This window comes from Geospiza fortis, unplaced genomic scaffold (genome assembly GCF_000277835.1).
Source record: "Geospiza fortis unplaced genomic scaffold, GeoFor_1.0 scaffold172, whole genome shotgun sequence".
Lineage (NCBI taxonomy): Eukaryota > Metazoa > Chordata > Aves > Passeriformes > Thraupidae > Geospiza > Geospiza fortis.
Genome location: NW_005054309.1, coordinates 6,501,629 through 6,525,940, shown reverse-complemented (window position 1 = coordinate 6,525,940; position 24,312 = coordinate 6,501,629). Strand labels below are relative to the sequence as shown.

Here is a 24,312-nt window from a genome sequence, read left to right as displayed (position 1 = left end):
AGGCAGGATGACTAGTTGAAGGTTATTTAATTGTGATTGATTGTGCATGGGATGTTTCTGCTGCCTTTATTTTGTGAACAACCTGAAAATAGTAGCTGAATGTTAAAGGACAAATGAAGGGCATTTACTTGGATGGAAGGAGGGGATGTAGTGAGTCTGAACAGTTACAGAACTGAGAGTTGATCCTTCTAGAATTACATGTGTGTGGTTTGGAGAAATTGCATTAATTCTGAGGAATGTACAATATTTATTAACATTAAATATTTAGTTTTATTCAATACTTGGAGTTTCTTTAGGGACTCTATTTCTGAAATCTTTTGGTGGCTAGGCTGGAATTGTGAATATGAGGACTATGAGGAATATGAGTGTGGAATCTTGACTGTGTCATTTTCATACCTGCAGCTTCCACAGGCCTGAAATCCCCCATAGTTTGTATAGAATCCATTCATTAATATGGGTCAGGAGCTTGGTATTTGATAAAATCAATTCATCTTTTGAGGTTACTGAGCTATGGCACTACCAACAGGTAGCATGAAGAGGAGAAGACTTTTCACCACAGCCATTCTGTGGTGAAAAATTCATTTCATTTCAGCACAGCCATGCTGCTTTGGGTTTGCTTTCTGCCAAGCTTTTAAGAGCACAGTTTAAGAGCTGCTTTCTTATCTGCACTGACTGCATCCTTATTTTGGTGGTTAGAAACATCCCTTCCTGGTATGCCACCTTTCAGTTTTGTGTTGGATTTTTTAGGTTTTTTTCCCCACAATGGTTTCTTCCCTGAGTCTTTTTTGCTGCCTTGTGGGTAAATCAGGCACAATCTGTCTCTCAGGCAGTGGGTTGGGTACAGATGTATAACGCTGTTGTTAAATCCTTCTCCTCAGTCAAGTGGACTAGTCAGAATGTGATAAGACAAACATATTTCTGTTATCATTTTCAACCTATTTATCTTATTCTTTTTAATTGCCTCAGAATTTGCAAGAAAGCAGGGTTTAAAAATAGTATCCAGCATCTTCAAGACCCTAGCTGCCACCTGCTTCATATATAGTTATTCATATTTTTCCTTTGCAAGACCTATTTTCCTCTGTGTCATCCATGACTGGATGAAGTATACTCTTTTTTTCTGTTTCATTTTGGAAATAAGTAGAAGAAATTAGGATAAAAATCCCTGACTCTCTTGATTGTTGCATTTTCAGAGTACTTCTCTTTTCTGTTTTGGGGGAGATTCTGTCAGAATTTTTAAGATGGAATGTTTACAACTCACTGAGCATCATCTTGGGACTTAGAAAACTAATAAGTTGCCTAACATAAAATAATTACTTTTCCTAAAAATGTTTGTTTTATTACCTACCCCTACTTCATTTCATGCATGGGGGAATACTACTGAACTCCACAATGCACATCACAATTTGCTCCTAAATAATCATATCTTTCAAACAGCATAGCTTGAAATGATTCGAGGAGTAAGTACCTCATTCAGATGGATAAAACAACTCATTCTTTAGCAGTTTCCCAGTTTTAGGGTAAGAGGATTTACTGTGGCATAGCTAAACCAAGTAGACAAGTGCTCTTTTTGGGCACCTGATAAAAGGATGAGTCCTCTTTTGTTTTTGAGCAGAATTATCCTACCACAGGAAAGCAGTTTATCAAATATGAGTAGTTGGGGGTGGGGTGTTTCACTTTTCAATAAGCTGGTGTGTGTAAAATGAGGATTATGTCATGTTGTAGGCATTTCTAAAACCAGAAATGAGAAATAATAGGAAATTTAATCTTTATTCATTTTTGGAGGTGTTAGAAATGTTGTGACTAAAACAGGCCTTCATGCATCATAAATGGTCTGTCAGCTTCTGAATGGATTGTTAGGAAGGTAGAATGTCTGGATTCAATAGGATTCTTCACCATTATTTGAGGTTGTATTTTTTCAATATTTAATTTTATATTAGAATTTAGGGTTCCAATTAGTTTAGCCACAGTCCACTAAATAAAACAAAAACTAACTACCCTGAGCTAGTATTGCTGTACTGTATTCGATGAGATTTTATTAATACTGCAAATTATTTTACTTTTTATTACAAATTTTACTTAAATGTATGGGTGCAGAACAGAGGAAGGAGTAAGAATAATTTGCATAACTGTTTTTGTAATTTAATGTGTACCTATTATTTTCTGGATTGTATTACCAAAATGTTACTACTTTGTTCTAAACTCTTCCAGTGAATTATTGACTTCATTTGGCCAGAGATGAGCCATGTGTAGTTTGACTTAAAAGAAGATTTAATTCACTTTTTGTTTGTCGTTTTAGCTGGAATTAGAGGTGGTATAAGCTGTGCAGACCTCTGGGTGCTAGGCTATATGTGCTATTTCCAGAATGTGATCACCTTTGAGCTTTGACATATCTGTATTTCATGTGGAAGATGTGTGATGAAAGCCCATGAAACTCTGTTCTGTTACACCCAGCTGCTCCTTCACTATGCAATCTCTTACACGTACTCTCAATGCATGAATGTACTTAATAGCTTTGGCATTGGGGCCAACTTTTAAAATTTGAAGCAAAGCACATGGTTTGCAGAGTGTTTGGGGCGGCAGGGAGTCAACTTCTGTTTTCCACATAATTAAAAAATGAGCTGTGCTTTTTCAGGGCCTTTTTCTGTCTCTGTCCTGTTGAGCACGTGTTTCCTGGGAAAGACCAGCGAGTCTCTCTTGAAGATGCAGTTTGCATCCATAAATTAACTAAGAACATCCAAGGGCAGTTGCTAAACGCATTTATAATTGTGCAAACATGTAGTTTCGTTGTTTACAGAGCAGTGGATAGCACCCTGGAGAAGCAGAGAGCCAAAGGGATGTGCAGAGCAGCAGCACATGAATGTAGATGGGCAGGGAGCTCATTTCCGCACAGGCATCCTGCAGAAGCAAATGATCTTCATGATCTTCATGTTTGGGTATTGATTTTGCCTCAGGAAAAGTCAGTGTGCTTTCTCTAATACAAATAATGGCAGCCCTGATTTTTGCTTTGGAGAACAGGTGAGGAAGGCATTGGGTCCAAAGGAATTAGATAGAGGAATCCCCAGAAATCAACCTAGATGTAACCTCCCATAACCTCTCAAGCCATAAGACTTCTGAGACACTAATAACCATTGTATCTAATAACATATGTGTCGGTACAAATTAAAATAAAGATAAGAGCCACAGAAAGAGGTAAAAAATTTATGAACTTAAGCACCCTGGTAAATACCCTTTCCGTATCTGAGGTTAATTCTTTAAAACTGGAGGCATGAGATCAGGTAAAACATAAAATACCTTTCCCTAGTATGAAATCTTTACTTGATTTTATCCTACTTTTCAAATACTGTGGCCATACAGGAAAAAAATTATATTGGCTAAATAGTTTTCTAGTTCTTTAGAGATGAAAACCCCCATCTATTTCAGAAGAAACGGTGAAGTGTGAGCTTTCCTGTTCTACATTTCATTACTTGGTGTTAAATCTGATGTTTTCCTAGTCAGAAGTGTCTTATAACTTTGGCTGGCCTTTCCACATACTTGGTTTGTACAGCACTGATGACATATTGCAGACTTGGAAACTTTTATAAAGACAGGAATCTTGGCAAAGTTTTTGTATGGTTTCAACTTGAATGTTGAGATGCAAACTCACACAGATACAGTTTTTTTAAGGGTAAATACTTTCCTAAAATAGCCATGTTCAGGAATCTACTAAAATTTCACACATCCTACACATCCAGAACAACTGTTGCTAGAATTTAAACAGTTTGTGTAGGGATACCCAAAAGCAGAACTGTTGCCTTTGGCAATGAATCCATACTTAAGTTACAAAACTGAACCGAAAGAGAAAACTTTTCCATCTTGTACTGCTCCTCTTATTTTAATTTTTAAACACTTATGTAATATTCTTGTGTCTTCTTGTACTTGTGTTTTATGTGAGCACTGGGTACAGATTTAGAGGTTCCAGAATGTCCTCAGTGATGTCCTGAGAGGTTCACAGCATGCTAAAATAGTAATGTACAAGCCTGATTATCCTCCTACTTTGTTTTCACCAGAATTTATTGCTACAAATGAGTGAGAAAAATGCCCTTGGTCATTTTTAAATTATATATTTTAAAAAAATACTTGAAAACTCATCTTGAAATATTTTCCATTACTGCCAGTGCTTGACATTTAAAAATAACTTAGAACTTGTTCTATATTTTCTTGCAGAGTCCTAACAGAAGAGCTGAAAATCTTCATGTTCTAAACACTTTCAGATCGAAGTGACTCTAAATAATTTGACAAATATGTATTAATAGAAAACTATACACTATCAGAGCATAGTCTGTTATCACTGTAGTTATCTGAGTATAATGCTTGGATAACTGATGGATTAAAATAAAATACTTCAGTAGTTAGGTAAGATTGCTGAGGAGTCACAAAATAGAACTGTATTGGTGGGGTTTGTGCTACCTGTGTATTTCCAGAAGTGACCAGTAAAATCACTCATTCTCTGAAATACTTTACAAGACTGATTATTTTTAAGAAAATAAACAGAAGTGAATTAGTGTCCTTTACACAGTTTTAAATAAATTCCTGTAGCTAATGAGGGGAATGTCTTATCAGAATCAGAATTTCTTATAATTGCTGGGAAAATAAGGGGGGGGGTGTTTTATCATAGGTTATGAATTGTGAATTAAAACCACAAAAAAATTATCTGTCACATTGAACTTTCAAGATCTTTGCTATTAGAGATATTGCTGATTAGAAGTTGGGGTAAGGCAATTTAAGGACTCTGCTGAGATGCTTGTGCTTGTGCTAAAAACTTTGTTTCCATGCAAGGAGCACTCTCAGCGATGTGTGGCTGTAACTGTAGCCTGAATTTTGTGTCCTCTTTGCAGGCAGAGCTTGTTGATGTCCAGTATGGGACCATAGAAGACCTGATCCGGATTCAAGCCATCACAAACGTGACCAAAAAAATTGCACTTTTGAAGCTCGGACAATCACCTCTGCTTTATAAGGTTAGTTACACATAGCTCAATTATTCATTTGGTGGGTTGGTTTTTTTTTTGCTTGTTTTTTTTCTGTTTCAAAATACAAAAACAAAGAGTTTCCCGTTTTCCTCAATAAGTCAGGACTTACTGACATTTAAATTCTTCCTCCATACTCACCACTGTCACTCTGAAGTACCTTTTATATGTTAAGAGTTGTTTATTTTTCTGTATATCTTGCAGTGCCCCAGTACTCTGCTGTATTTTCTCTGGGTGTACTAGAAGCCTTTTGACAAAGAAATCATTGAAAGAACTAATAAAGCAGAAGGGATTGTGTCTGGAGAGGGTGTACATGGGTGCATGTGTATCCATCCTCTCCAACCCCAGCTCTGGCAGAGAGTACAGAGCAGGAGCTCATTAATCCACTTTTGCACTAAACATAATAAACCACTCAACATGTAAACCACATTTAGACTCTAAACATCCAGTAAGTGCCTTCTGTTGCAAATATCTTATAAACAAAATTGCTGGTTTGACTTTCAGAAAATACAGAAAGTATGGTAGCTGAGTAAATGCTTAAACAATTCGCTCCCAATTCACAAAAGCAATTATAAAAGAGCAGTGACTCCAGATCTTGCAGTTAAGTAAATTGGGACCTGCTCTGTTGGCCATTGAAAGCACAGCCAGGACTTCAATACAGATTCAAAAAATAACCACTTAATGTTTTTTTCTATAGGAATAAGATTTGTCTCAATAAAAATGCCATTTTCAACTGAGTAGCTTTAGCTGTTTGTTTAAATTATTTAGATGCAATTTAATTATGCCTGCGAAAGGTCAGTTGTCATTGCTGGGACTCGGTTGTTGCCCATCATTTCCAGCAATAGATCTGATCCTGCATTTCACTGCTGACAAAGCCAATGAAACAGCAATCAGGGCTCATAAAGCAGGGATTTGATAAAGATGTAAAGTTTGCTGTAGCAGCACTGTCTGTGAGATGGACTTTTTACCAATCTGTGTTCCTGTGAACACTCACTGTGTCTGAGTTACCGAGCAGCCTGAAGGAGAAGAGGAAACCAGAAGGTGCTGAGGACGAGGCACATCTCAGGAGTTTTTTGTGTGGGTTGGCTGTAGCCTGGTCCCAAATATGGCCTGTTAAATGGCTGAGGTGCATTAGCTACATTTCTGGTGCTCCAAAAGAATCAGTTCTGCACATTCAGAGTCTGTTACACAGCACAAACCAAAGTGTGCTGTGATCAGGAGACTGACTCAAATGTGTGCTCAGGGCCCGAGGTAAAATTACAGCCACCCAAACCTACTTCCCATGTTCTCCTCACAGAAGATTTGCCATTTTTCTTGAGCCTGTAAACTACCCTTTTCTAGAATATAATTTGTGTCTCTTTGGCAGTGGAATAATTGTAAGCTTTACTTTGCTTGTAACTATCAGTAAAGGTGTAGAAAGATTATCAGAAGTAGATTCTCCTTTCCTAAGGAATATTTGATGTGAAATATTGCCTTAAACTGCAAGTCGTGCTGGTTTAAATGAGCCCAGTATCTCTCTGCTGAATCCACTCTTTGTATCTTTTTCTCTCCCTTAATGTTTATGTTTCTGTACTTACTGGGTCTCACATTTCTGTTTCAGCTGATACTTCCCTCTCCCTATATTTTCCTTATCTCTGCCTTCCATGTGCTTGGTTTTACATCACATTAAAACAGAGCACTAGTTCATAAGAGAGCTGTGGCTATATAAACATATATACTTACTGGGTTTCTTTCCACTTTTTGTATTTAACTTGTATTTTTCATGTTAATTTCCTTTAATTTTTTCATTATTATTACTTTATATTATGCAAGTATCTCACTCTGGATTTGAATCTTATTATTATAGACCCTGCACTGAGGTTCCATCTTCATAACAGTTTCTAATTATGTCTCTATTTTTCAGTTGTATCTCCCTTGCACAGTTATGCTTTTTGTCTTTCTCTCTTTACTGCTGTTTTTTGTGTGTTTTTTTCTTTTTCTATTTTCCCCTTTTGTGTATTTAATTTGCCTTTTAAAAAATGTTTGATTGTTCTTTTTCTCTCTGCTGAGTCCTTTGGAAAAAAACCTGAAAGAAATAATAAACTACTGCTGGCAGAAAAAAAATCACCATGAAAACTGAACAACATTTCTTTTGTTTTTACATCATATTAAGAGAAAGGATGTGCTGTAGAAAAGAACTTCATGTTCAAGGGGCTAATTTACAGAACTAAGTCCAAGTGGTGGAAATTTGAATATTTGGAAATATAGTTATATAAATGGCAGTATTTTTGCAGTGTAGATTTAGTTTATAGAGATTGGATAAGGTACAAAATTGGGGGAGGATTAAGGTTGAAAATAATTTGGAGCTTGTACTTTCAGTCTTTCAGGCTGTGCCCATCTCTCATATCTTTCGACACTGAAAACAACAGAGTTCAGAGCTTGGAATAATTTGAAATTTGAATGTACAGGGAATTTGGAGTAGGCAGAAAAGCCTGAAGTTAATGTGCTGTTAAAATATGCAGTTTAGTCTTAAACATGAGTAATTCTGATTAAATTCCGTAAGGTTCATAAATTTAAGCTGCTTTGTGAGAACAAGATTTGCAGAAATCTGACCTGGAGTTATTTTTGCAATGGGATATGATTTTCAGATTTCACTGGGAGTGTTGTGTTTCTGTTCCACTGGATCAGAAGGTGGTTTCTGGTTAGGGGGAGTGAGAGGGGCAGCAGCCCTGGCAGTGGCACAGAGACACATCCTGATGCCTTAAGCTGGACCTTTTCAAACAAAGAATGTGTTACCTCAGCCACATCATAAATTACAGCTACAAAGAGAAAGAACATGGACCCTACCTTTACAGCAGGGTATCCACAAGAGCAGTGACTCTGGCCTGGGAAAAAACCCAAAACAAAATAAAAAAAACCCAAGTAGTTTACATTGCTAAAAAAATAAAGAAAGAAAGATAAAAATGTGTTACGTATTTTATATGTATAAAAATATCACAGTGGAGCAGGGGTTTAGAAGGGGTTTTCACCATTGTTAGGGCACTAAGATCAGTTAGAGAGCAGGACTTTATTATAGATTAATATAAAAATGAGGGAAAAATATAAAAATGAGGGAAAGGTAGAAATGCTTCAAGGAGCAAGCAAGAGTATTGCAAAGGCAAAATCCTTTTCAAATGCAGCTGAAAGGTTCAGAAATTTACTACATCCAGCACCTGGAGTGGCAATTTCCTATAGCAAGACAGACTGAGGCAGTGGGCTGAGCTGTGGGGCACCTGGGGAGCACTCATGTGACAGGGAACTTGGCATAACCAAGTCTTTTTGGTCTCATTAGCCACAGTAATTCACAGTGCTGGAAAACTGACAGGAGGAAAAAATTCAAACTGTTTCAACAACTCCTGAAGGGATCTTGTGACTAGTCTGAGACACTTGTAAGATCTGGATTGTTGCTGAATAGAGAGGGGGCTGGATTAAGGAAGAAGAAAAGTTTTCTTAAGCAGGGAGCTGAAATGAGACAAACGTAGAAGAGAAGTTTGGCACAACTTCTGGAAGGAATTGCCATGAAAATTGCCACGTTTTCTCATTCCTTGAGATTGAAGGTGTCTGTCTCCTGGTGTCCTGGCTAGAAGGAAAATTTGTGTTTTGGTGGAACTCTGGTTATTGGGGTCACTGGTGAGGTTGAGTAGCCAGTCACAGGAGGTCAGAGCAGACTCCTGATGTCCTTGAACCAGGAGGATCTATAAATGTGGCTGGTGAAAGATGGTGAGGTTTATTACCAGTGATTAAACAAATCACTCATGTGGTGTGGAGCACCTTCTTGAGAAAAAACACCTTGAGCTGCCCACTGTGTTTGTAGACAACTTATTCTAATTGTGCAAATGTATGGTGGCAGCGATTGGCAAAAGCACCTTGGCATCACCCCCTCCTGTGCCCTGGAGCCCATCTGAGTGTGTGCCACTGCTCTGAGCATGCTGAGGAAACCAGAGGAGGCTTTTTCAGGGAGAACTGCACGGTGGTTTCAATAGCCAGCCTCTGGAAATGTCATTACCAAATTCAATTTTTGAAAAATGTTGTGTGTCTTGATCATGATTTAATCTTTAGGGGTTGCAATTCGTGAAAAAACCATAATTTTTGTCTTAAATTAACTTTTAATACAGTAACAAAAGCCCTGAAGGCCAAACCACTTCATCTTTAAAATGTGCACATATTAACATTTTTTCCACATCCATTAAATGAAGATGTTGTTCTACTGTGTAAATATCTGTATTTATTTTAATAATTTACTGCCTTCATAAATATTCATAAAATTGCCTTTTAACTGTCATAAAGTTTAGGAATGTGGAGGCCTGGATGTTTATGCAGAGGTTATTGGCAGACCCTCACAGATAAGGGTTTGCTAAATAGAAAATATTAAAGATTCCCAGAATATAGGTAATTTGCAAAAGGGCTTCAGTTTAACAACTGTGTTAATTTTAAATAAGTTTACTTTAGAAAAAGTAATTTCACTTTTCTACAATGTCTACATTGTTTATTTCCTTGTTCCCTCTGGTACATTTTATGGCTAGCACATACATTTGTGAGGATGATAGTTTGCATTGTAAATCTCCATTTAACGAGGACCCTCCCTTTCCTTCCATCCCTTCCTCCCTCCCTAGAGATACACAAATAAATGTGTGTATGTTTATATACATATATACAGTGTGTGCATATAAATATACAAATAAAAACCATGGTAAAAAAACAAACATTTTAAAGGGAACATAAACACTTGATATGCATTTCATTATTAAGGCCACTGGGGTTTTGGTTGGGGTTCTTTGTGACCTTTTTTGGATGGTAGAATTTTTTGGAAGGCTCCTAAAGTCTTTATATACACACATTTCCCCATATGAGTGCCATGGGACTTTTAATGATATTATATCCCTTCCTAAAGCCCTTCTCAAAAAGTCAAGCCACAGATATAGGCAGCATAAATAATAATTATGGAAACATGTAAAACTATACCTGGGGATCTGGATCTGAAGGGATTATCTAGTAACATCCACTGGATGTTACAGCATTCTGTTTTTCAGGTTTTCTCTAATTTACCACCCTCTTAAAATCTCATCTCAACTCCCAAAATCCTGAGTTTCTTTTGATAGTCCAAACTGAATTCAAATTGTTGGTGCAGAGTTTGCTAAGCAGCCAGTTTGTATTTCTACAGGGTATGCTAGTTCTTATTTTGTCTTGAAGGAAGTGGCTTTGTGATCCTTTTTCCTTAGCCTTTGTCTCCCCTGAATTTATCAGAGATTCTCTCCTTTGAGTTAGTTGCTTTTATTCTTTATCCTTTTTCTCTTCCCCCAAGGACTAGATTTAGTGTACTCGTGTTCTTAACCTTCCCCTTCCTCAAACAGCCTCTTTAATCTGAGATTTCACACAGTCTAAGGAATGGTCCCTTTGCATTTCTTCTCTACTTCCTACATAAGCAGATTCTACCTAGGCCTTCAAAAAACTGAATAATAACAATAATAATAACAATAATTTTATTATTATTATTATTACTATTAATGCCCAAAAGGTGTTAATGTAATTGAGGTTGCACACTCATCAGTCCTGTGTTTTGAATGATTCTTTCTGAATATCTTTCTGATTTTTGATTCATGGAATCTTGCAGAAGCTATTTTGCTGTTCAGTGAATACTGAAAAATTTTATGTTTGTTTCGAAGACCATTGGCCTTTCTTCATCAGAAAGTGAGACATTTAAGACATTGGTAGACACAGTTGTCATATTCCTCTTGCTCTGACTGATAGCAGTGCTTTCATGTTCCTTTTGAACAGAAGGAACAAACCATAATAGTTAGTAGGAGAGACCTAGAGACATCCTGCCTCCATATCTTAAATCTGGTCTGGGTTGGCTGGACTAAGAAATGCACCCCAGCCCACTGGGGAAATGTACCAGAGTTAAAAAACCAAGTCTCTCTGCACACGTTTATGACCTAATGCTTCGTCCTGAAGTCATATTTTAATTCTTTATTGGAAAACTTAGTTTAAACATAGCTGAGTGAAAAAATGGAAAGTACCAGTTGTGATACATTTTCCCCTCAGTGTGAGGTACTGTGGGAAAGAAAATCAAGAAGTCCTTCTGACTTGAGAAATCCAGAGTTGATGACTAAAAAGCAGTCAAATAGGAAGTCCCAAACAGTGTTTTTGTATTTCTGATTGGAACCAAGTCACAGTGAGCTCCTGTGTTCAGTTCCCTGAAGGCTGTTAGTATCCACAGTAATTTTTAGTTGAGCATGTCAATTTTCCTCCAACTTCATCCAGCATTTGAAGGATGATGTACTGTGACCTGTGCCACCTAAAAGTGAAACAGAGCCAGTGCAGTTATAAATCCAATCTGTATCTGTCCACATGAGTATGAAATAGTTGACAGAAATTTGCTCTCTTATCCCCTTAGTCAAGTGCACTGCAGTAAATTAAAGAGGGAATTCTCACTCCACTTTTTACAGTAGAAATGGGAAAAAGTAATTTGCCCTTGTAAGCAGTAAGAAGAATATAAGGGGTGGGGTAGGGGAAAAGCAATTGATGTCTGGAAGGAAGCATAATTACAGCACAACTTGTCAATATTCTTGAGTAATTAACATTTTGTTTGCATCAGTAAAAGGACTTCTGGTTATTAATCATTTCCTTTTTGCTTACAAACCCCTGGATTTGATTGCATGGAAGGAGAGGTGTACTATTAGCAGTGTAAACAAAGGGGAAATATAAGTTAGTGACCACAAGTAGGTATTGATTATTCTGCATTTCTGATGCCACACAATTTTACCTGAATGTTTTGAGAAGGCACTGCTGGTTTGCAGGCCTGTGTTCCCAGCTGTAGTTCCTATTCTCTCTTTCTCTTCTCTGTCAATACAGAAATTTCTGAAGTCCTGCTGGTGAATCAAACACTGAATTCTTCCTGATTTGACTCTGTGCATAGTCCTTTAGGGTTCCTTTCAGTAACCCTAAACACTTAAATTTCTCTTGGGGAAGTGATTCTAAATATTCATATACTCAATTGGCTGTTTAATTGCACATTTGCTGCATGTATTGAATGTATCCTTTGAAAAATTAGTCCAGCTCCCATAATGGATTGCTCTTCCCTGTGGGGAAAGTGTTATAGGAGATCTCCTCCTTTTAGTGCAGTAAAATTGAGTGAGACACTAAGTGGCTTCCATTCAAACATGGACAATGGCCGACTCATAAAGAATTCATTGTGGGGTCTTCTGAAGCCCTTATCTGATTTTAGAGGTGTGAAACTCAAGCATAATTTTTCTATTTTATCAAGCCCTTAAAAAGTGAGTAGTAAATGCAGTCATCCAATTTACTGTGTGAGTGCTATGTCCTGATAAATGGTGCAAAGTCAAGTGAAATGGATTTGCTGTGAGGCAACTGTTCTGAAGCAGAGCTGAGCAAAGATATCCATTGCTTCAGCTTGTACCCTGGATCCACTCATGATCAGCTACTTGTGTGCAGGGCAGTGGGAAAGGCCACTTCGTCTTCCCTTCAGACAATCCAAACCTTTTTAATTTGCTCTTCCTGCAGAGCACTTGGTCATACTTCTGCTTGTAGTCTTGGCCCTTCTTTTGTTGCTTGTGTAGGGGATTATTTTTCCTACCCAAGCTGCACATTGAGCTGCTCTGTTGCATTAGTTGAGCTTGGATTTCGCAAAAGGGCCATTGGCAGACAAATTATCTGGGTTGTTTCCCAGCTCATGTGTTTCCAGCACATTTCAACAGCAGCTGAGTAAGGAGGAAAATAAAATTGAAGATCTATGAGCTTTGAGGAGGGATGAGGGATGAATGGATAAAATCTCATCCTGCCAGGACAGATCTACCTGACTTTGGGTTCTTTCAAGGTGTCAGCCACTGGACTGGGTGAAGCAATGCCAGAAATCTTCAGAACTTCCCCCTCTAACAGCTCTGCAGAGGAGAGACAGAGACCAGCATGGTACATCCTGCTTAAATTTGATATTTTCTGGAATAGTGATCAGAGGAAAAGGTCATCTTTTTCAGGCAACGAGTGTTATATAAGTACTGCCCTCATTCTGTAATGGGTTTGACTTGTATGGCATGTTCTATAGTAGCTGCTGGTTTCTTATTTTATTAAGAAGAAGTTATGATTCTTCTCTGACATTTTATGCTCTTTTAAGTCTTTTCTCCTCATTTCAGAATGCTTCATAGTAATCAGTTTATTTACATATCTGTGAACTGAGAAACTGGGTTGAAAGGTATCAAAAGTCACTATTCGTGAATAAAGTATTTATGTAAAACATGATTTAGGAGATTATAGAAGTAAAAAGTTCTATTCCTAGAATCAGTATTTTATTTCATAAACCAGGATGTCACAGATTATTCAACTGAAGAATGATTTTCATGCCTTGTGGCTCTTCAGGATTTCCAGACCTTGGTTTGATTTTTGCATTGGTTCTGTGCTTTAGAGACTCAACTCTGAGAACTTCACAAAATCAACACTTGTGATTTCTGCATGCAAATGTGAATTCTGCCTTTTCAAATACACCTGTAATTTGTCACATGATCAGAATGTTGAGTAGAAGCATGGACGTGCTGGATGCTGAGATCCAGTCTTTTCATTTGCATCCATGGAACCAGGGATATTTATTTCTATTTTACATTCTATAATAACCGGCCTATGGATTTTTTTTTCTTTCCCTGGGATTACTTAAATTGCTCCTTTCAGATTTGTAGTAGCTGGATTTTGTGGAGCATAGATGGCTAAAATATGTAACTTCATGTCCTCCCTGGAGAGGGAAGAGTTGGCTTTTAGCATTAAATTTTTAAATTTTCTCTTTGACTGCATAATGCCATGGAACACCAAAGTCAAAATTTTACTCTTAGCCATTTGGGCCTCTTGATGCCTGTGCATGAATTTGAAAAGAAAAACACCAAGTCCATCATTACAAATATAATTGGCACCCTCTTTGCAAGTACAGCAATAACCACTTGGAATATTTTGTTTCGATTGCCAAAACATTAAACTAACCTTCTGTGCAGAAGGCAATTCTATCACAGTGAACATATTTTCACTTAACAGGAGAAGATTGTGCCTTTCAATATGAGAACTCAGGCATTTTAATTTCCTCTTTAGGTCTCAGTGAATAATTCACAAACACCATGTGCAACAAAGTTAGACTTACGTTGTTTTCTCTTGATCTAGGCTTAACAAAATGTCAGCTTCCTTTATATGTTATCCTGCTACATTCTCATGTTTTAAAGCGAGTTTGGTTTTTGTATTTGGCTTCTGGGGTTTTTCTTTGTGCTTTTTTTGTTTATTTTTAGTATTGAACATACTCTTCTGAGAGCAATTGTCCATATTTGGAGTTGTCTCATTCAAGGTAATTGATTGTTTTGTTGGGTTTTTTTGGGGTTGGTTGGTTGGTTGGTTTTTTGTTTGTTTTTTTTAAGCATCGATTGGGATGCTTTTTGACATATAGAGTCAATCAGGGTTGTTGCAAATAAAAAGATTCTTGAACTTCTTTATGGTCATGGGGAAAGAAAACAAGAATCACATGATCACAGTCACTGGAACCTTTAGAAAAAAAAGTTAGGGCCTCTTTCCTTGATTGACTTAAGGTGCAATTTTTCTTTGTTTCAAATTTCACATCACTTGTGCACTTCAGATTTCTCCAAAAATCAGTCTCTTCATCAGATAAAACACCCTTAACCAAACAAACCCAAACTCTCACAAAGCTGCCCAGGAAAGCCTTGTAATTGTGAATAACCACAGAATGTGCATGGGCTGAGATCTGTCAGGGCAGCTCAGTTATGTGGAGATGCAGGTAATATTTTAGATGGAGGACAGATGTTTGCATTTTGTGAAGGCTGGAGGAGTGCCTGCACTGACAGCTGAACCTGTTATTTACCTTTTCCCACTGTCAGTTATTATGCAGACACAAGAATTCTTAGCACACAGCCTCAGAGGTGACCTTGAGGTGACCTAGAGAGACCTCCCTTGCAATAAGATGGAAGCATATATTTCACTTCTGAGTCAATCTTGGTTTTCCCTGGAGTGGGAATTGACTATATTGCCTCTTATATCAGCATTCAGTTATATGTGATGGGTTTATGTTATAAAATGTCCACTGGGGAACTGACCTGACAACTCATTTCAGTCAGGCCTCCACTGTAATCTCAGAGGAAAAATGATAACATTTAATCCACTTAACCACCTGGGTATGTCCTGTTCCTGTTTCTCATATTAGAGAGTATAACGAAAAAAGCAAGGCCAAATCTGCTAGTTCAGGCCATTCTTGGATTACAGGCTGAGGAAATCTTTATGAGACATTAGTGTTTAATTAGTCTGGAGCATCTTTGTAGAAATTACTGCCCCTTACCATGGTAAGGTGCTGCAATGTTCCTTAAAAAAGAGATACAAGGAAGGCATTTGGAATCCATTAGGAGAGCTGGGATCTGGCCTCCTCTTCCTGCCTAAGAACAGTCCCAATCCAAGCAGAATGTGTATTTTTTTCTTGGTTTGAAATACCTGAGAGAAGTCCAAGTATATTATTTGCACAGTGCTTTGCACCTGAAGCACCTTTCTTTTTGAGAAAGACTTGAACTCTTTGGAAGTGCAAAGTGAATCTTAAAGTTTAATATTCTAATGAGTTATTAATTTAAAGGATAATTTACTAATTTTTATTATTTGCTAGTATACCTGACTGGATGAACTTTGATGCGTGCACTTTACAGATTCACTGAAAGTTGCAAGGACAAAATCTGACATTGTCACTCAACGTGCTTTGTTTTCTTTGAAGGTGAAGTCATTTCAAGGCATACAGAAAATTCAGAAAATAAGATTTGCTTCTGACCTGGCAACAGTGCAGAATTGTTCAATACTTGGTGATACCAGTGGTAACAGGGGAAGAGTAGCTTAAATTGCCTATTTTTCCCTTTTTCTGTTATCTAGCAAACAGACTAAAACTACAAGTATGTTATTGAGTTTCAAGAAAACCTAAGTTTTCTTGAATTCCAAGTCCAAATTAGCTTGATAATAAAACAGATCTTCATTCTCAGTAAAGAGATCAGCTTGATGCAGTGAGGTTTCCAGAAGAATATAGAAAAACACCACTTTATGTTAAAGCACATTAAAACTCCCTTTATTTGATATAAAAACCATACATAAATGTGTTGCCCAGTACGTTTTACAGAGCAATTCCCCTTCAGCAGAAGTAGCCATGGGTGGTGTTTGGTCAGGTGAAACTCTCACATGACCATAAGGTCATGGCCATCACATGGCACCAGTATTGTTGAGATGCTGTCACCATGAACTGTCATGGTGAAGTGCACGCAAGTCTCTCATCCAGATTGATCAGCTGCTTAGTCTTCTATCAAGAAGTTCTTAGTGACCAGAAAAATCTCTGCTCCTTTCTTTCACTGTGAGAACATCATGCAAGAAATGCCCTCTGTCAGCCTGATATCCTTCCTTGACACAGCTTGTGCTTAAGGGAAGAGGATGGGTTGCAAAGCAAGTAGGAAATAATATTTTTTCTCCTGGTATTACTAGAAATTGCAGTCATAGGTGTCTTGACTCCCTGAAGTGGAGGATATGTCTGGAGCAATTTAATTATAATCATGACTGTTCTGTGAAATGGGATATTTCAGTTCTGAGTCTGTTTATCTCTGCAATAGCTTTTGGTGATGAGGTCCTCTATGTGGATACTTAAACATTTCTTGATATAGAATTGGACATTGGAAAGCAGGTATATAAAACTCTGCTAATCCTTTACCATTTATTATGAGGGAAAGAAAAAAGAAAGAAAGATGCACAAAATATTCCAGCTTCAATCTAAATCTGAACAGCCCAGAGTAACTGATGTAATTCTGAAGGTAATCCTTTACCATTTATTATGAGGGAAATAATATTCCAGCTTTAATCTAAATCTGAACAGCCCGGAGTAACTGATGTAATTCTGAAGGCACCACCTGCATGCTAAACATTTGTCTTTAAGGGTATTAGAAGGAATTTTTTTTTCTTGGTCTCAAGATTAATGAACAGTATGATGAATTCTTAACAAATCTGTACTCCTTAAAAAAACACCCAAGCAAATTTTAAGCTTTTATTCTATTCCTGAATTAAACTAGTCAGTGTCTCATGGTCAAGGTATGTTACACGATGATTTGTTTAACCTATGAAGATGTTTGTAAATGATGGGGAAAAAAATGTCTTTAACATTACTATAATCCTGTTCTGTAAGTAGACTTGAAGAGGTAAAAAACCCCAACCCAACAGAAAACATTGCCCCTCAAAAGGGTGTTTCCTAGAAAAATTCTCTTATTTTGTTGCAGAAAAGATCTTAAATGGTAAGCCTGGAACTTAGCATCAATTACTGTGAGATGAAATTGATATAAATATTAAGACAGCCTTCGAAGTGTTCAGTTGTTTTCTAATAATCAAAGATTATCATACTGGGAGCAAAGAGTTGTTCAGGGGTTTACTGTCACAGCTGCCTCTTTAACTCAGTATCTTCATGGAGTGGCACATGAACAGATCATTCTCCTCAGAAATCTTGTGTGAAAGGACAGTTTAGTAGATGCTGGCAAAAACTCAAAAAGTTAAATTTGATTTTAAAACCCCTGTCATCCTGCTCTAAGTATCTTAACTGTGTAGGCCCTTGTTGGAAAGATGAGTATTAGTTAGTCTCTCTGTTTGTTTAAATCACATCTATCTCTACAATTAACTGTCTTTGTGTACATTGTCTATTTTAGGATTAACCTTTAGTATTTGCAAACACAAAGAATCATAACAATTATGTGTATATTATTTTTCTATCCCCTGAGAGAATCACAGAATCATTTAGGTGGGAAAAGATCTTTAAGATCCTCAGGTTCCCTATCCAAACCCACCACTAAACCACGTCCCCAAGTGCCACACCCACACATCTTTTAAATCCCTCCAGGGATGGTGACTCCACCACTTCTGGGCAGCTTTTCCCCAATGCTTGATAACCCTTTTGGTGAAGAATTTTTCCTAATATCTAATTGATACTTCCCTGATGCAATTTGAGGCACTTTCCTCTCATCTAGTCCCTTGTTATTTGAGAGAGGAGACCAACAAATAAAGGTCAGGAAGCCTGACTTTGAGTTTCTTACCAATTAAGGGTTATTGACATTGAGGGTGCTACTTCGGTGTGAAGCTGATGCAGTTAAATGCAGGCTTAGGCATGAGGATTTCAGTAACTACCAATTTTCTAAACAGAATGGATGGAGATGCATTTTCCATTAAAAAATGATGCAAAAGTAAGCTTGCCCTGTAACCCTGAACTGGCTTTCTTTTCACCTTTTTAGTTAGAAGCAATAGTAAGTACAAAATTAGTCACCACTGTCAGTCGACAAAGAGAAGAAATTAATGTCTGAGAACAGAAATTTCTGTTTGTGGAGGTTTTTTTTTCACTCTGTCTCTTTTGCAAACTTATTGCAAGAGAAAATGCTTGTTCTGAACTTGGAAATATTCCCTGATTTTCTGTAGATTTCTGTCCTGTGCTAAACACCAGGGCCTGTGATTGTCGTCTTCATTCTGTGTCAGACCATTCATTGATTACTTTGACCATACATTCATTCCTGTAGTGTAATTTGGTGTTGAGATGGAGCTTTTATTTGGGTTTTTAGGTTGGAGGCTTTTGGTTTGGAATTTGTTTGAATTTTTTGTTGGTTTTTGGTTTGTCTTTTTCTTTTCCCCCAGCGTGAAGTTGTATATTCTTTAAAGACTTTTTCTGCAAGTTCTGTCTTAGGAGTTACAGTGCTGTAACAGATGTTGATTGATCATGAGTTTTATTGTATTTCTTTTTCATTCATCTTCTAACTGCAGTATTCTGTTTGTCATTTAGAAAGTTTAGTGGAGTTCTAGGAGCTGTAAGTGGTGCTAAATCTTTTCTGTGGGCCCATCGGAGGGAACTGTGTTTTTAATGTACAAGGTTTCAAAAGATATTTTCTTTTGGTCTTTCCTTCCCAAAAAATTGTCAGAGAAAGACAAAAATAATATGCTGTCAATGACCTAGCTGAGAAGAGTGACAGAGCAAGGGTTTTACTACCACATCTTTCTTAACCACCCTTGTATGACCTTGTTTTGTTATTGGGATCTTCCTGTCCTAATCACTGCATGGAAAAAAAAACTCTTAGTGACAGCAAGTTGGACCTATTTTTCAACTTTTATATTTTTCAATTTATTTTTTAAGACAGGAGAAGGACATAATTTTGGATTGATGTTTTGGAACTAATTGTAGACTGGTGTTACTGAAGAGGAGCTGGGGATTGTTGGTTTGGCTTTTTTTTTCCCCCTAACTGCTGGTGAATGAATGACTTTGTAGTGCTTTGTGACTGCCAAACTAATCCAGCTGCCTTCCCTGTTCTCATCAAGTGCTTCAACCTTGGACCTCCTTCATGTAGCTCTTTCTACTATTTCATTTTGGTGAAATGGGCTATTTAGTAGGTCACAGGAGGAGGCAGAGCTCTGTTTTACTGATGTGCTGAGTGGAAAGCAGTGAAAAAGAAAGGGCCTAGGAAGACACAAAAGCTGCACATGTTGGCTTTTTCAGCTCTTGTATCTTTTGTGTAGATTGCCCGCAGTTGTGCTGTACCAGGGTTATATATTAAGTGGTGCTTCAGTTTATTACATACTCCACTTTAAACCTTGATGTTCAGTAGGAAAGATGCATTCATGATATGTCCTGTGTAGCACAGTTCATGAATAAGTTCTTGTGGAAAAAAAATTCTAGTTTCTGAAATGTCAGTGAGGAAACACAATCAAGACTAGCCTAATTTTTAATTTTAGAATTTCTAGGGGGGCTTAAGAGTGGAAATCACTACTGATAATTTATAAAGAACTTTTATTGCTAAGGTTTGTAATAACTTCTTTAATATTTATGGTTCTTGAAATGACTTTATGCACTGGGGCACATTCTTTACGATCATTTCTTTTATCACTCCTAGTTTGTGACTGTTGTTCTAATAAGGAAGATAAATAAGTTCATTCTGAGTATTGATTTACTTCAAGGCATGCTAGCCAAGTAGTTAAACACTGCTCTTTTCCATAAATGAATCTAAAATATTCATTAACCAATTAATAATATTCAGTTTTCTTAGTTGATATATAGATATGCCTGAGGCTTACATATAGCACACTCTATATCTTCATATGTTCTACTTGGAAACATAAAATGAAATGAAATGTAAATTTAAAAGTACATAGCAACGTTACGCAGTCTCAAAAGAAATTGTTATATTACATCTAAGGCGTTATTTTAAAAGCATGAAACCTGCATGCAATGTAATAGACCAGGAAAGAGTTGAGCAGGGAGTATGTTTTGTACTTGACAAAAATCCCAAGCAAAAGGCTAGAATTTTCCAGTACTAGTAATTGGATAAGAATTGTGATAGTAATAAAATAAATGAATAGATATTGGTCTTGCTATGTTTTAACAATCTAACAATTGTGCTAATATGAAATTACTTGGGGCAGCAAATGTGCCTTAATTGCACATCTCTGACTAATTGCTGTGTGGGCTCTGAGAGCATCTGCTGATGCCTTGGTAGATCCCATACAACAGCTGCACTCTTGGAGCTGGAGAAGTCCTAATCCTACTTTTATCTTGGAGATAGAAGGATGGCTTGGGCCATTTTCATTTCAACACTGCTGACTTCCAGTGTTGGTACTGGAAAATACCTATTCCAGGTACCCCAAGGATATTTACATTTCAGTTGAGAAAAGACCATAGGGAGAATGAAGGTTATGAGTTTACCCTGCATATGAGGCACAGTGAGGGGTGTTTATACACAGGAGGTACTTCCCTTGCTCTCAGCTCATTTTCTCCCTTATTCTTGCTGATATTTCAAGGGAGATTGGAATGAGATGAGCTTTAAGGTCCCTCCCAAACCAAACCATTTTGTGATCCCATGACTGGGGTATCTCCAGACTGGGAGCCTGCTGCTGGAGCCCAGAGTGAGAAGAAAAAGATTGCAGGGAGTTGAGAGCCCCCAGAGGTTGGGAGCAGGTGCCCCAAAGGTTTGTGGTGAGCAGGGTGGCTGCAGGCACAGTGGAGCTGCAGCCACCTTCCCAGGGGGTTACTGCTTTTTGTGGCTTTTGTGCCCTGCACAAGGTGCAGAAGGGTGAGGGGAACCTGAAAATGCAGCTTTCTGTGGGAGAAGTGTCCTGTGCTGGGAATAATGTTTGAAAATCCAATCTGCTGATCTTAATTTTTCTAGTGGTAGGGAAAAAAATAAATAAGAAAAAAAGAATAAAAAAAATTAAGGGGACACTGGCAGAATTGACTTTGGTCTCTGACTCTGTTGGCATTTCAGTGGATTTTGGATTAAAAGTTGGGTAGAATGCATAAAATCCAACAAAGGGTCTAATCAGTTTATTCTTGATGATTTAGCAAGATTATAATTATATCTTTGTGTAATTGTTTTTTGTATGATGGATCTTCAGCTTTATTCTCTCTGTAATAGAGTCTAAACATAGACTGGAATAACCATAAACATAATCAGAAACAACAGTTTCAGTGTGAACAGGGAAATGCTATTGGCTTTCTGGAGGTTGCTCATCTGGACATTCATACAGCCTGTTTCTTTTTAATGTTTACTGAATATTTAATGATACTTATTATGCATACAGTATGCCTCTACATGCTTATTTAGAAGTGACTAGTATTTCCTGAAGATGTAGGAATGCAATAGCAATATGAAAGGCTTTGTATTATATACTCATCAAATAATGGAGCTTTTTTTTTCTGGACTGTAAGCAATTCAATTATTTTGCTTCTGAAATAAATTAAGTAAAGCTTATTGAGTCCAATCAGCCCTTGTTTCCAGGGAATTGTAGTTCAATTTCATTTTTAATTAGATTGAACATTGTGAATTTCTTAGCAGTGGTAAGCAAGATCTGGCAATAAAATATGCACTCAATTTGTATTAAAAGTTGCTAAAATCTAGTACAGGGAACTGGCAGTATATCTGGTTTATGTTTAATTGTCCAAATATCCTATTGTGGAAAACTCCATTTTTAAAAACTGCTGATGTGTAACAAATTACTTTTCTTTGATAAAACTGTATAGAAGATGAGCGGGCAGCAAACAGGAAAAAGTATGGGACAGAACATTCAGTTCTTGATAAGCTTAATAGCACATGTAGGAGCAGGATGTTAAAATTTTTTCTGTGCAATGATTAGAGAATTAAACCAAGATGATTTTTGGTTTGGAGGGGAAGTCTCCAAAGATTTTTCCTAAACTGCCAGAGCTGTCCAGAGGTCAGTGTGGGGATTTCCAGTCAAACCAGCACACAACCAGCTTGTGACCAGTGTCCACTGAGAAGTCTACTGTCCTTGGATAGCACTTACCTGGAGGAGGAATGTACTTAAAAATATAATGGATGCTAAGCTGATGTGCAAAGTAGGTCTTACCCATCAGTGCATGCAGCCCCACTGCTCAAAAGCAGATTTTTGTCATTAACATTGTAAAGTTTCTTACCTTTCCCTTCTGCTTTTCTTCCCACAATCTGTAGGACATCCAAGAAATACTAAAGGAGACTGTCTCTTCCCTAGAACTAATTTTCTGGATATTAAAAAAAGGACAAAATTTTGAAAATCGAGAATTGTGAAAGCCAATTTTAGTTTGGAAAGCAGTTACAGAAAATGTCTTAAATCTTAGCTGTGCTTGTCAGATTCTTTCCACAAATAAATGCGCTTCATGTTATCATTTCTCTGGTAGTAACTACATCAAAGTCTTAAGGTCTTGACATGATACAGAGCAATTCTTTGATTTTGTATTGTTCCTATATGTGTCACTGTATGGCAGGAATAGTTTGATAGATTCCTTTGCAATATGTTTTCCCCCTTCTAAGACCTTTATGGCAATAGCCTGTCATTTATGAGACCACTGTGTATGCATTTATAGCTGTTGGAAGTTTTATGCAGCTTAATCCCTTTCTCAGCCCTGTTTGTTCAATATAACAATGATGCCATTCCTCAGGCGAGGACAGTGTTTGAGCTGGAAAGGAAAGATGTGTTTCTTTTTATGGTCCTCATTAAACTGGCTGCATCCTCCATCCCTTTTACAGCCTTAGCACAACACCTTGAGGGTTGATCAGCAAAAGCCAAAACCTCTTCAGACAGAGTTTTGCCACCAAATTCCTTTGAACATCCCGCTATGTTTGTGATGGGGAATCCTGGAGCATGATTAAACATCAAGTGCAATATTAAAAGTACAAAGTGAAACCAAACCTTACTTTGTTAAAAACTTGGAATTTGGAAGCGTGGTATATAGATGAAGATATGTGTATTTAAGTGGGTTTTTCCACCTTGAGTTTTGTTTTGCATTTCCAAATGCTCTGTATTACAGTAGGTAATAGGTAGTAGAAGGCAGCAGCATCTGATTATACCCACAGCATCTAAACCTTACTTTTCTACCCAGTCTGCTGCAGAAATAAAAAGATATTGTTTCAGTGAGATCTTTCAACATTTTTAAATGTACCATTGCTCTTGCTTCATAATTTTACATACTGCCAATTAGTCATATGAGATGGGAGATCCTTTCAGAGCATCATGATTTTAATTGGGACTTCAGCAGAAAAGAGTAATTAATAACTGTTAACCTGTCCAGTAAAGCTGTGTCTCAGATTAATGAATCATGTCTTTTGCACATTGCGCTATGAATTGAAAAATGCAGCAGTTAAAAACTGATTACTGTAATTTGTATAATTAATGCTGATCTTTGCATTGAAGTATAATGACAACAGGAGATTTTTAAAAACATTTATATATTTGATTTTACTCCGAATAATATGTATTAGGTACAAACATATATTTTTTCATGTACTTTTGATATCCTTTTTTTTTACTGATTCATTTTTCTTTATTTTTGTTTCCATGCTCCGTATGTATTATGGCTTTGAATATAAAATTCTGCATGCATTTTTGTGAGGTTTACCTGGAAGGGACAGAGAAAAGGAGACCACAATTATATAGAGATATAAATAGGATCTTGTTTCTTATTTTATTAATGTGTTATGTCCATGATTTGCTTTTTTAGCACTGATTGTAATAAACAGTGAGATTGTGAATCTGCCCTTAGGAAGAGGAAGAGTTTTGGCCTGAAATTACATGGAGGAGGTTGTATGTTAGAGTAACAACATGATCCCAAATTAACTTTGCTGTCAGCAGCTGACACTTAAAGGCCTTTGTTGTCTAATGAACAGTGATGTCATTTACACTTAGGCAGTCGTGTAAAATACAATCTTTACAGTTCTGTGTGCAGCTTTAAGGAGATTTAAGTAGTGTAAACTGCCATTTTAAGTGTTAAAAAAAA

At 37.1% G+C, this 24,312-nt stretch overlaps 1 protein-coding gene across 3 annotated transcripts in view; it reads left to right on the top strand.

Moving 5' to 3' along the window:
- Nucleotides 1-24,312, top strand: part of NAALADL2 (N-acetylated alpha-linked acidic dipeptidase like 2) — a 421,140-nt gene that overhangs the window by 261,727 nt on the left and 135,101 nt on the right. For all 3 annotated transcript variants that reach the window (XM_031055528.1, XM_031055527.1, XM_031055530.1), the window contains one exon: nt 4,875-4,994. In XM_031055528.1, coding sequence (XP_030911388.1) covers nt 4,875-4,994 — 120 coding nt within the window. The remainder of the gene's footprint in view (nt 1-4,874; nt 4,995-24,312) is intronic.